This window comes from Ambystoma mexicanum, chromosome 1p (assembly GCF_040938575.1).
Source record: "Ambystoma mexicanum isolate Mex_15411 chromosome 1p, UKY_AmexF1_1, whole genome shotgun sequence".
NCBI classification, from domain to species: Eukaryota; Metazoa; Chordata; class Amphibia; order Caudata; family Ambystomatidae; genus Ambystoma; species Ambystoma mexicanum.
The window spans coordinates 692,890,326-692,904,349 of NC_090921.1; the positions used below are offsets into that span (position 1 = coordinate 692,890,326).

Below are 14,024 nucleotides of genomic sequence, written 5' to 3' on the forward strand. Positions count from 1 at the left end.
CTCAGAGGGCACGCCCCCGTTCCAGACCGAGAGACTGGTGAGCAGCAGAGAGGGCTTGGAGCCGGAGATTGATCAGCACGATGGTGACATGGACTGCACAGCTGCAGTTGGTGAGGATCGGCCGGCCACGGCCCGTGAGGACAGGTGCAAGCCATGAGGGAACCGAGGTGAGGAGCAGGGAGCCAGCCAAGGGGAGGTAGATCTGTCCCAGCAGATCTGCCAGAGAGGCGTGAGCGGTCTAGCGACCAATGGAGCAGATGGTGCTTTACAAGCCCCCCAGTAAGGCCCACCGGAAGGTGGTGACAGGAAGCCCCTGGAGAGTGAAAGGGAGGCCCTAATTACAGGGGTACCCCTTAATTATACAGGTACCCCTAATCACGCTCACACATGATTAAAGTTCACCCCTCTAGGGAATTAAGGCCAAGAGTCTTATCTTGCAAGGATAACAAGTTTAATCTGTACAGAAATGAGGACGGGGCAAAGAACTCTGCTCCTGAACAGTCTGTTCTGTCCCTCAACAGTTCCAAGCTCCTGCAGACTGGAGTCAGTCAGGAGCTTATATACTTCTTGACTTGGTCAGTGAAGACTGGCATGGCTCCATCCAAAATAGTCCTTCTTCCCTACAAGGGGTGCTGCAGTCTTCCTTCCTTCGTTCATTATCAGCAATTTCTGGCAGCCATGCTTCTTAACATATTAATACCTTACATAAACACACACTGCAGCCCTGCAGATTTTTACAAATCTTGAGACTTAACCCTAGGAAAAAACTAAACATTTCTATAACTAATTTTCATTCATACTGCACTCATCTTACTCATATTTTTATCTCGTCTTGTAATTTCTTTTAACCCCATTTTCCAGAATTCTGCATGTCGTGCATTGAGCATGTACAGTCCCATTTTAGCGTACATGGGTTTTTGACAGACAGCAAACAGCTGCTGAGTTACGTGCTGGCCTGCCAGAGCTAGCGAACACCATGGCAATGCCTGTAGTCTATTTTTATCGGAGGCCACATTCCTTTTGGCAGAGAGCCTGCTGCTCTCTATCGTGTTTTGAGAAAAACTAAATAGAATTTAACAACTTACTCAGTTAATAGTTATTTGCAATTTATATTTAAATAACGACCGTCTTTTAGTCCCTGTCCATGTCTGTGTGATTATATTTGCATGAAAAAGGCTCTCAGTGCTCTATTGCTTAGAAACAGTCAAAAGAAGTCTTGCCCAATTCTAAAGCGCTTGGGAACGAAGGAAGGTGCTAACTCCTTCCCAGCAAGAGATTTGAGGGAGGAGAGCCAGCTAGGAAACACCAGGGGGTGGGGGGAGACAGTGATACCAGGCCTCCGGCAGCGATAATTCAATTGGACACAGGCTGAGTTGACTTGGAGGCACAGCTTCCAACAATAATCTGGCAACGAGCCTACTCATATGGTGCTACTCCATCCAGAGGCAAGAGGGGCGCTATATGGCAAAGTACAGCAGCCAAAGTGGAGAAGAACGACGCTAATAGCAGGGAGAGCGCTTTGCAGGATCATGCGGGATTCCCAGGGCAGTGGCGCCAGCCCTATACCCCCTATCCAACCACAGAACGGGAGAACCGGGGCAGACAGACATTACCCAAGTCAAGGAGAGAACATAGGAAACCCTGGAAGAGCTAGGTGAAGGATAAACAGGACCGTGGTGATAATAAAACAAGGCTCCGGACTCAGAGTGGGGGTGTTAGTGGATAAAAAAGGAGATGACCAACACAGGGGGACCAGCTTCATAAGGGAGACGCTGGGAGTGATTCCCAGATGTCAAGGCAGATAGCACGCCAGCGAGCCCTCAACAAAACCCCCCGATTCCACGAAGGCCAGCTGGAGAGCTACTGGAATCAGCAAGGGGAGGCAACAACAGCTTTGGCCAAGGGGAGCCAGACCCAGAGATCCGAGGACAGAGTTTCAGAACGGGTGGACATGGTTCTCAATAAAGAGGACTAGAAAGAGTGCTTGGACAACCTAGAAAGTAGAATGACAATATTCCAGGGCCAATTCGCCTCACTAAAGGAAGAGCAATGCACCTCCCTGAAGGAAATTAGAAGAGAAATTAAGGACCTAGGAAACAAGGTGGACACCACAGAGCAGGGATTGGCTGGGGTTGTTGGAGGACACGAAAAAAAACAGCAAACTGTTCGAGCAATTGGCAAGTGTCTCCCACAATCTGGAAATACAAGCGGAGGACTTCGAGAACCGCTCACGGCAGTCCAAGATCCTAAATAAAGGGACCTAATGAGGCAGTCAGTGACAAGGACTTCCTAGGGACAATACAGCAGTGCTTCAGGAACTTGCTAACAGATAAGACGCCTGAGGAGGTGGGGATACATCACATACATGGAGTGGGTCCTAGAAGGATGAAACCAGGAGCAAGACTAAGAGACGTCCTTGTGGCCCTCACCTCATATGGCCAGAAGGAAAGCATGCTGAGAGTGGCAAGGGCGCAGACAAGCGTCACAAATTGTTCCCAAGTACAGTTCTACCAGGACTTGACTTTGCAAACGCTCCAGAAGCGGCGGGAGATGGGCACAGTCACAACGGCGCTCAAAGAGAAGCAGGTTCCCTCCAAATGGACCTTTCCCTTCAGACTTCTCACATTGGATGGAACACAACATTGCATCACGACGATCGCTGAGGGATATACTTTGCTGCACATGGGGGGGCGGGAGCGAAATGGAGAGGCGGTCACGCCGCTCCCTCCACCCCAAGAGGCACGAAACAATGGGACTGGTATAAGGTCCAGGGGAAGACGGGGTTGGGGGACAGAGGCTCCTGGCTCAAAGGGCTGCGTCCAAGGGCAGGGAAGGAGTAAAGCTGAGTCTGGTCCAATTAAGAGTCCGCGCAAACTGAGAAGGAGAAATATGGGCGGGAAGAGAGGGAGGGGGGAAAGGGGTGAGAGATGATGAAAACATTGCAACACCAGACAGGGAGTGGGGAGGCAGCTTGCAACTTGAAGGGAGGTGTGGTAAACCTCAGGAAAGTTGACCAACATAGGGCAAGATGGTTCTTACAAGGGGTGGCGGATAGGCTCGAGAGGTTTGCGGTGGTAGAATTAATACTCGCCAGAGACTTCAACTTAGCATGGAACCCACTCACAGAAAGGAGCCCAGGGGCGAAGCAAAGGGTGCAGGAGCCTGTGGGACCCTCACGTGCACTTAAGGAGGCGCTAGGTAATCTGACCTTGCAAGATGTATGGCGAACACTAAAGAGGGAGGATAAAAGATACACATGCTTCTCGCATACACATCAGTCCCTATCCAGAATAGACTACATATGGGTGGGAGCAAAAACGATGGGGGATGTGCGGAAGGTAACGCTTGGGCCAATTATACTCTCTGATCACGCTCTGATGGTAATGGCAGTTAGGAAGACAGAGGGACATAGGGGATTGTGGGGATAGCAATTCCCTGGGGAGCTCCTACATGAGGCCCATTACACCAAGGCCAAAGGGGACAGGACAGATGAACACTTTACTTCCAACAATATGCCAGAGGCCACCCAGGAGGGGATATGGGATGCGTTTAAAGCTATTCTGAGGAGGGACCCGATTGCGCTCAAGACACAAATGGAAAAACAATGGAGGGTAGTAGAGGAAGGACTAGAGGTCCAAATGCAGGCGTTCATGGAAGACCTAGTGGTAAAATGGACAAGGTCCCTGCTACGGACAATCAAACATGTTTGGGGCCAGCTGAAATTGATACACACCTGCAGAGCAGAAAGGGCATAGTTGAGAACTAGGCAGAGATATTATATAAGCGCCAACAAGGCCGAGAGGCTTATGGCAAGACAGTTAAAAGTAGCAGAGGCAGCCAGGAATATAACACAGACAATGACGGAGGCCAAAGTGGTGGTTTTTAAGAAGCCAAATAAAGATGGGATGCAATGTGGGTCGTACAGACCAATTGCGGCTCAGATAGATCCAGACCAGTCGGGGTTTATACGGGTAGGCAAACTTGGGATAATACAAAACGAATAGTACACTTGAAAAAGAAGGCCAGGAACCGCCAGGTCCCGTCAGTACTGATGTAATTAGATGCCAAAAAGGCATTTGATCGAGTGGAGTGGCCGTACCTAAAGTGCCTGAGAGGATGGGGACAAGTATATACAAATGGTGAGAACGAACTACAACCATCTGTTAATGCGGCTCTCAATAAATGGCCAACTATTTAGGCCTTTTCGGATTACACAGGGAATGAGACGAGGATGTCGGCTTTCTCCGTGACTATATACAATGTATTTGGAACCATTGCTCTTGAAGATAAGATTAAACTTGGAGGTGAAGGGTATACCATTTGGAAGGGAAGAACACAAGGTCATCACCTTTGTGGATGGCATGCTAGTGGCATTAACAGAGCCGGAGACATCTATAGGGCCGCTGGAGGCCGAGGTAGCCAAGATCAAGCAGCTGGCGGTGCTCAAAGTCAACAAACAAAAATCAGAAATGCTGGGCCTGGCTCTGTTGCCAGAGCAGAGAGCTGCACTAAGACAATATCCCCCCTTCGTAGTGGTGAAGAGTAGTGTACCGTGCCTAGAGGGGACCTTGGCAGACGTCTATGATAAGAACCATCCTGTTTTATATGCGACAAGTGGAAGTTGATCTGGAGAGGTGGACCCCACAACTGCGACAGTGAAAATGGTCAAACTGCTGACAGTTCTCTATTATTTTCAAACTTTGCCGATAGTGGTGCCGTGGCCATTCTTCGTGGCATTAAACAAATTAATCTCAAGGTTCGTTTGGCAGAACAAACGCTCAAAGATAGCTTTGCGTACTCTAATGGCTCACAGGGAGAGAGGGTGGTTGGGCCTCCCGAACTTTACCAAATATTACAAAGCAGCACAACAAAGGGTGCTGAGGGAGTGGTTCTCAGGGGCCGATCGAAAGCCATGGGCAAGGATGGACAGGGCGGTGGTGGGGAAACCACTAGCAGATATTCTACGGCTAGATAAACAAGATAGACCCCAAAACACAAGCGTGAGCCAGGTCATCGCGGTGGTGTGCGATGTATGGGATAGATTGTTGGAGAAGGGAGCTCTATCGACAAATCAGTCCACCATCACACCACGTTTCGGTATGGTCCAGGGTACATTTCAATCATGGTGATCAGTAGGTTGTGGGAAGCTGGGAGACCTGATACTGGAAGGGACAGTATGATCGTTCAAGGACAGTAAGCAACATATATGATTCACCAGAGGTACTACGAGATGAGGCTTATGGGACCAGGAAACCAGCAAGCGGCGGGACGAGAGCTGACCAAATTTGAAAGATTCAGAACCACACACTCCGGAAATAGGAAATTGGTGTCGACACTGTATAAAATATTGTTGGAGGAGCCAGCGGAAACATTGGGGTATATGTCAAAATCGGAAAATGCACTGGGGGGGGAAACTGTCCCGATAGAAGCGTGGGGGAACCTATGGAGTAACATTCCAAAGTTGACAAGGGCAATACAGGTTAGAGAAACCTGGTACAAGGTAATGATGCAATTGCACTATACTCCGGTGAAACTACACGCAATGTATAGGGGCAGCCTGGAGGAATGCTGGAGGGGATGCTAGGGGAAACAGATTTGAAGCATATATGGTGGGAGTGTCCAGTGTTGAAGTCATATTGGCCAGAGGTTAAATCACAGATAAGCTGAATGATACAATATGTTGCGACTCCGAAAGATAAGGAGTGGATGTGTTGGCTCGTGGATCCGAGGGGGTTGGGACGAGGGCGGGTGGGGGCATCGGGGAAGAACCAGAAGAAGGCCTACATGCTGATGGTGATAGCACCATGGCAAATCATAGCGAAGCATTGTAAACAAAGACAGCCACCTACATACAAAGAATGGCTGCAGAAAGTAAGGGGGATTCTGGCGATGGAATAGGTTACATACCGGATACAAGGGGATGGGACAAAATTTCATCAGGACTGGGAAATGTTACTGGGATACCTGCAAGGGGACTTTGTGAAGCAGTCATGTCAGCATAATCTGAACACCGGAAACACTGACATAAATAGGAGTAAAAAGTGGCGGAGAATGAGGTCAACACCGGGGTGGGAGGCAGGGGGCAGTGGATTGATGGGGGTCAGCGGATGTTGGTTTTCTGCTAATAAACAAAATGTTAATAAAAATAATGTTAAAAAGAGAAAAAAGGTTGGAGTCAAAGCTAGCCCGCAAAGAGAAGACTCGCAAGCAGTCATTCTCCTGCCACACTCGACCATCTGGAACTCAATCCTAGTAGAGGCTCAAAATACTCTCGCCATCCCCCAGATTCACAAAAAAAAAAAGTGTCTCCAAAAATACCTGCCGGACAGATAAATATCCCTCGCTTCCACCACCAGCAGTACTGTGCTATCTGTATGTAATGCTAAACCCAAATCTGGAACCCTCCTGTTGTAAAGCGATCCACTGCTCTTGAGCTCTGTTCACACTATTAGAAATAAAACGATATAATGAGGAGTTCTGTTATGTTATGTTAACTTTTACTGCACACCGCTACCACCCAGAGGCAGTCTACAGGCACTCATGTGGTTATGCTTGAAAGAGGACAGGTTGGTTAGTGAGGGTAGAGGGATAGGATAGGTCCAGAAGCAGGTAGAACTGGCATCTGTGTGTTGGGTTGCAGACGCGTTGACTGCATGCACAGTCTTGTTGTATCTGTAAGGGTAAGGCCCAATACCTGGGTTTATCGTATGTGAATATCTGTTATGTTGGGTGTGTGTATTTTATGTGTAAATTGGCTGGTGTTTAAGGTTGTGGTTGAGCGCACTGGCTTGTATATCCGTATGGGTGAGGCCCAAAGTCTGGGATTGTCGTTGTATGCAAGTGTTAGTTATGTTGGGTGTGCATTTGTGTGTAGTTAGGTTAGAACATGGGCATGTATACAAGGGATGTGTGTATATTGGGTACTCTCAGTGGCTTATCTTGTAAATGTAAATGTGAGGCAAGGCTAATCTTCAAAGATCTATCCAAATAAGACGCATAGCTAATCTTCCCAATGGGTTTAGTCTAACACATTTCCTGCAACAGTTTCGAGCAAAATGCATCTAAATCCTGCATGACAACTGCCCCCTAGTATACAGGTGCAAAACATTTCCTTCCACTATTCAGTATAATGGCTAACTATGAAGCATATCACAATGGCCGACTATGAAGGGTAGCACAATTCAACTCAGAGGCCAACTATGTTAGCACCGTTTCAATAGTAGTGGCAGTGAAAGTCTGGTCTCTCTTTTTCGGGGTGGAACAAAACAAACCCTTAGGAAAGATTATTGTATAGCCCTCCTCAGAGGTCTGTGCAAAAATCTCCCTATCCGTGGTCTAGTGTGAGGAGCTCTCGGAAATGGGGGAGGCTATAGATCAGTAGCCCAATGTACAGATCAAGAATCCCAGAAAAAGCAGATGTTCTGATCTGATGTGCTAGATGAGGAAAGTCAGCTCTGTGAAGGGTGGCGAGTGGCCACTAAGGATGTGCGAGCCCCAAAACTCTGACCCCCCCACCCAATTCCATTTATAAAGCACCAGAGTAAAAAGGGGAGGTCAGGTTCACAGAGCAACGTAAGAAGCTGGAGGTCCAGTGGGAGGCTGCCTTCAACGCCTCTCTGGTGGAAGGCATCAAAAGAGCTGCTTTGTCAAATGCAGCCCTATTTCTAAAGTACATAGAGCTCCAGCACAAAATCAGTGCAAACTTCATTCATACAAAGGAAATGTTGAAAACTGGAAGAAGTGCATGCATTCCTCGCACAGAATAACAAAATAATTGGCAGCAGCAATGCAACCTTAGTACAAACACAAACGAGTTAAGTTTCACTAAAATGTCGGGATCAGTAAAGCAGCTTAAGTGAAAGCTTCCTTCATACACCACTCTAGAAACCTGAAGCAAACCACCACGGCAGGATCACAGGGCATATATCATGGTTGACACAAGGAAAGCAGAGAATGTATAGCAAAGGTTTCTACGAAGAGAGATAACTCTTCTGTGGATAGGCCCACAGCACTACGGAACAGCAATCTGTGCATTTCACATACTTCCATGAGACGGGCCATCATCTCTGCCTGGCGAGACGCATGTTTTCTGCAGGCTGACACAAGTGCAGTGACGACTCCCATGTGGCCTTTGGCCATGACCTCCTCAACGCCAGGAGACAATTCATCGAACACAGTCATAAACTGGAAAAAAGTGAAAAGATGAGGACTGGAAACAATAACACATGGGATTCAGTACATGAGCAAAAAAAACACCCCCTGGCTGGAAAGATGGAATTTCAACTTGGCAAATCAGTCAAAGGATCATGGTTGCCTGTGTTGAGATGGATTTCTAAAAATCGTGCCTGGTGCACAGATTTCAGGAGGCCACGCTAGTTATTATGCACAGGGAACCTCTGAGCCAAACCCAATCAATGTAAGCATGGAGAGTGGTCAATGCTAACGTCTCAGGAGTGAGTGTGGTCAGTGGTCCACAATGAGTCCACACAGTGAAATATACAATGATTCTACTTAGACAGGCAAGTGCAACAAATAAGTTACTCACTGTAGTGACTAAGGTACTCCTAGTCCATAGTCCCCTTTCCTCGATACTGTTTAGGCGTCCATTGCTAGGAACGTGAACGTTTTCACCAGAAAACATTTATTTTCCCATTTAAATTAAAATTTTGTCATTTGCGGGGGCTGGGCCTCGGGTGCATGTGCTCCCTTGACTGCGCACTCCGGCGCCACCCGATGCATCAGCTAGATTAAACTGCCTAACAATGTTGCTTATTAAGGTGGAAGGACTGTGGGACGTATGGCGGAAATCGAACTATGGACTAAAAGTATGTTAGTTACCACAGTGAGAAACGTATTACTCCTATGTCCTGTCCCTTTCCCACCATAATGAATGGGCGATGACCACGGATTGAAGCCCCATGAAGGAGAGACGTTGCCACACCCAAGAACTGGTTCCTCAGAACCGCGTGCCCGAAGGCCGCGCCTGATCTTGCACTGCCCTCTAGGTAATAATGCTTGCACAATGCTGGGGGTTGGTGGGAGCCCATGTGGCCGCCCTGCTGATTGTTTGCCATGGCACATGCCTCTGGAAGGAGACAGCCACTGCCTTAGCCCTGACCGCATGACTGTGCATGTTTGCGGGTACTTTCATATGCTGCCCCTCGTAGGCCTCTTGAAAGCTGTGACCAAAGCTGCTCTTACACCAGATTGCACTCCAGACGGGAAGAATCGTTGCCCCCCAGAAAAATGACAGCAAAAATGTCCCATTTTAACATTTAAGCGAAAACCAGTCTGAAACACCTGTGGGGTGCATTATGCATACATTACAATGAAGACGAAGAGAAAGGTAATAGTCGCCGATTATCACGAGTCGGCCAACAACTAGGGAGCTTAAACACGAAATGCCCACTGAAGAGCTCTAAACCCTTCTTCGTCAGCAAATGGCTAATGTGGAGGAACCAGTGTTAGAAGGCAATGGGGTTATAACACGTCCTCATATCCCGTGGGATGAGAGAACGCAGCTTGTAATGCAAGTCCTGCAAAGCACACATTTAAAGCCCCAGAACAAAATTTGAGAAATTAATATATTGCAAGACTGATGTGTTAGAGAGAATTGATATACCCAAAAGGCCCTTTTGTCTTGTGTTAATAATTATAATGATACACAAATAGCCCCTTTATGTATAGCGCTTCATGCCATATTCCTGCCTGCCAAGCACTAGAATACTGGCGATATTAAAAATGTTGCTAGTACTCAATGTATTCACCCCTGAAGTATGAAGCATTGAGTCAGGTCATGTGCGATTCAAAGGTGTGGCTGCAAGCTGAACTTGGACGACTGTTAGGCTGTTAATCAACCCTTTGAACTGAGAGCTTCCTTTTGCGTAGGGCTTTGAGCCCACTAGCAACACTGCTTGCCGGACACTTCCCATACATGAACCAATTCAAAGTTACTAAGTCTATCAGCATGCAAGGGTTAAGTTGTTTGCCAATAGTTACAGGATACAAACTTAGGACCTGCAGCTTTGTACACAGATCACTGCAGCAGGTGCATAAAGCAAAGGAGCTACATTACAAATTATATTCAACTTACATATTCTGTAGGTTTTCTTTCTTGAAACATGTACTAAATATCTACCTCTCACTCTCTTCCTGCATTGTCACATGTCCCCTCTCCCCCACTGCCCATCTCGCACCTGTGGACTGCACATCCCCTTTCTGCCAATCACAGAGTCACGCTTCTCTGCTTTCTTGTGATCGGATAGGGTCATGGGTGCTGCTGGTCACTGCCCCCACTCCTCCTGCCCAAAGGGGAAAAAATACCCTTTCATTCAACTGAACAAACTTTTCTAAGCAACACAAAAATAACTCAACAACTACTACTCAGAGTTGGGGCATTCAAATAGTTGGCAACAGCCCACCCAAGACCGGCGGCCAGTCTCTTATCATGGGCATGACTTTAAAAGAGTGACCCTCCCTCTGCCCTTCTCTGCAGCCAGCTCCCAACATGTAAAAAGCTTAGTAGCATGAGGAACATTGTGCTGGTTGCTGCACTGCACTAGAGTGAAGATTCCAGGTCACGCGAGCGCCGTGCAGTGCATCATGCTTCTGTTGTTGACCATTCTATGGCAATGTGCATCATGGACAAGCTGTGGACAAGCCTCTTCTGCTTTCAAGGTAAGCAGTGTCCTGACTGTGGTTTGAAGAATTTGCCTGACATGCTGTACAAAGAGCTTGTCAGTGCATCCCACGGCAACACCACACATTCACATTATGCAAAGTAGCTCCTACAGTAGCCATTATATTGAACTGTGGAGATGGGGATGGGCTTCACAGCTTATGAACATAACTACTTATGTCAATGTTAAGAACAGTAAAAGTAGTTTGCTATTAATGTAGCATATACACCTCAGATGGCAGGCTTTGTAGCACTTTAAGCAACAGGCATCACTATTGATTCCATCAAATGGGCTGTGTTATTAACCTCGGAGAGATGAAAGGGGTTTGGCACACAGATCTCTACAGCAAGTGCCTTAACCTACTGATCACTTTTGCAGTCTCACTGTGTAATAGCACTAATGACAGAACCCAGCAAAAAGCATTGCTGCAATTAGCATCCTTTTAGGCACCTTTGTAAAACGCAGGTTTTTCTCAGGAGTCATGCAAAGCAACACGCCCCGACAGCACGAAGGCACTAGGGAATTTTCAGTCAATTAAATACTGATTTTACTAATGTGAGTAATGGGCCTGAATTCCATGGATATTTCAGAACATGGCCCAAGTTTAAAGAAGAGTGAAAGAACAGAGGGCACCGACAGCACAGCCACGTTTCTTCTGGGAAAGTGACATGTAGGAATAGTGTTACATAGGAGACAGGTTTCGTTTTGGGGTGACCTAGGATTTGGGTCCCCTCTGCATATTTTGTGGGTCGGATTCTTTTTCTGGAAGTTCCACCTTCCGCTTATTGCCAGATCATGGGTAGTGGTAGGCGGTAGGTACTAAATCTTACTTACCATACATGGTTAACACAGTTATGTCAAATGTGAAATGCAATCTTGGAGGGTGGCTTCTTTCTCGCTGCTTGCCTTGGCCTCCCCTGAATTCTGCTCAGGGAGACTGCCTGCCTCCCTCCTGGAGATCCTTGCCTGGGGTAGCTGGCCTTGATCCTTCCTCCGAGCCCGATGGGGATGGCTGGGCGATTGAGTGTCCGCCAGCACCAACTGAACAGACTATCTCACAGGACAGGTCACACAGCCCATCCACCAATGCCAGCCCAATCATGTAATCAAGGCTGTCGCTGCAGCGCATGCGCCGAGGGAGGGCACGTGTGGCCACGCTTTGCCCCAGGCCAGGAAGTGAAAAGCAACTAATGTTGCCTTTTGCCAATGCTAGCAATAGCATCATAAAATGAATGCTAGAATAAATGATGCAGCAGCATCACGATGGGTGGCGGAGAAGGTAATCATCCTGGACCCTCGGACGGCGCCCGCTGGAGTCTGGCACACCAGGCAGCCGCCTGCACAGCCCGATCCAAAGACCGGCCCTGGCCATCCACCTAGCTATTGAGGCCTTTGATGCCCTTTTGGGTAAGAAGTGGTGCAGTCACACTGCGAGACTACACAAGACGTATCTGCTTGTTATTAGGTAACCCACCTTTTGGTATAGGTCTGTACTACACAAGTTGGTAGTGTGACTGAGCAGCCAGGCCTATCTCAAGAGGGGTAAATGTGAGCGGTAGATCTGTACAGATGAAAATCGGTCAATACAAGTAACCAAGTAACACTTACACTGTCACTGTCACGGTTTCAGTTGTAAATAAAAAAAGTTATATATTTATTTACACATGTTTTAGTCAAGCATTCTTTAAAAAGGCAATTGTAACAATCAAGCCACCTTTGGAATAACTTTTCAACAGTCAATAAAGATGGTGAATACTCTTGATCTGCTAACACATTTCTCCTACACCCTGAAGTGACTTCAATAACAAGGATAGTATTTTATATAACACAATATATTCTTTAGAATTGAGTTTCAGAAAAGAAAGGTTAAGGAAAAATAGAAAGGTTAGAACATACCCTCTAATAAGATTAAGACAGTTGGAATCCTCCAATGAAATCTAGGTAAGCCTTTCCCAGCAGTAAAAGTGTTCAATAAATTACAACCTATGAGGCACAAGCAATGCCAAAGTCAATGGATTCAGAAAGGTGCCTTTTGGGAGCCAGGACAGCCAAAGTCAATTGAACAAAGTCTATAGTTCTGATGCACTTCTTCGATAAAGTCTTTCACAAAGTCAGATAGTTCAAAGAAAATCACTGAAGGCACACAAGCTGTAAGTCTGTGCAAAGGGGAGTTGAAATCAACTCAGAAAGTTAAGCAGGTGCAATTCTCATGCTTGACTTAAGGCAAGAAGGTAAGCACTCTAAGCCCGAAAGGTACCTCTATTTTGAAGAAAGTGGTCCAGCTGGATTCTGTCTTGCTACAGCCAAGCAGACCCTGGTTCCTGAGCCTCAGTCGTGGGGACAAGAGGGAGGACGTCTGGAGGGCTCCTGCAGTATTCAGGAAAGGACTTAGTCTCTACGGGTTTCCTTCGATTCAGCGATTTTCCAGTGTTTCAGCGCCTCGCAAACAGCACCAATGCAAAACGAATATCTCCGGCTCGACTTTTCTTGCTCCCTCGGTCCTGGACTGTGGATCGGGATTTCCTGCTTCTGGAGTTGCCTTAGGAGGCTTCTGGAGCTTTTGGCCAGATTTGTTCCAAGGACAACGTTACAGTCAGTTATGGGCACTCGACCACTGGCATTGGGCTTCTGCAAGACTGGAGAGGCACAGCAAGTCGGGGATTGCGCCAAAGTGGAGTTCATCACCGCTAGTTGGTGCCACCAGCCCAAGAGGAGAAGTCGTTCCTTCAGTAGTTTCTCTGTCGAGGTGAAAATAGAGGTCAGCACAGCAGCAGGGCTTCACCAGGAAATGCAAGGCCCAGTAGGTGGCAGAGGGCTTCTCTTCATGATTTCCTCTTCGGATGTTTTTTCCAGTGGTCGACTCTGCCTCTACTCCCAAAACCCTTGCCTTTTAAGCAAGTTTCCTTTCATTCACAGCCTAGGGGGTCAATCACACAGCAGGATGGCTGTCCTTCTAGGAAAGCCAGCCGGCCAATCAGGACTGGTTTCGTTCAAGCACTCCTAGAGACAAAGGACAGGGGAGGTTCTAGAACCTTCCTCACTTCCTGCCCTTCGAGACACACTGGAGCAGGGGCGGGCTTCAGGGCTGAAGCCTGTCAAAGCCAAAACACACAAAGGGCTCAAATCTGTCTCAACGCACAGAAGAGTAAAAGCATCACAAACAGAAAATGGCGAAAAAAAGATGACCAGGGCCATTTTGACAAGACAGACACCTATGCAGCGAAGGGTTCAGCCCGCAGTAAAAAAAAAAGCACAATGGTAGTAAAAATCAAATCACTGCCAACAGCCATTAAAAGTAGTGAGGGTACCAAAAAATGTTACATGAGATAGTAGGGTAAGGGGCTA

The 14,024-nt window shown here is 47.3% G+C and overlaps 1 protein-coding gene across 4 annotated transcripts in view; it reads right to left on the reverse strand.

Moving 5' to 3' along the window:
• NOP9 (NOP9 nucleolar protein) overlaps positions 1-14,024 on the reverse strand; it is a 466,866-nt gene that overhangs the window by 249,294 nt on the left and 203,548 nt on the right. For 3 of the 4 annotated variants that reach the window (XM_069649900.1, XM_069649887.1, XM_069649892.1), the window contains exon 7: positions 8,044-8,184. The exons of the other annotated variant lie outside the window; for it this stretch is intronic. In XM_069649900.1, coding sequence (XP_069506001.1) covers positions 8,044-8,184 — 141 coding nt within the window. The remainder of the gene's footprint in view (positions 1-8,043; positions 8,185-14,024) is intronic. 4 annotated transcript variants of the gene reach the window in all.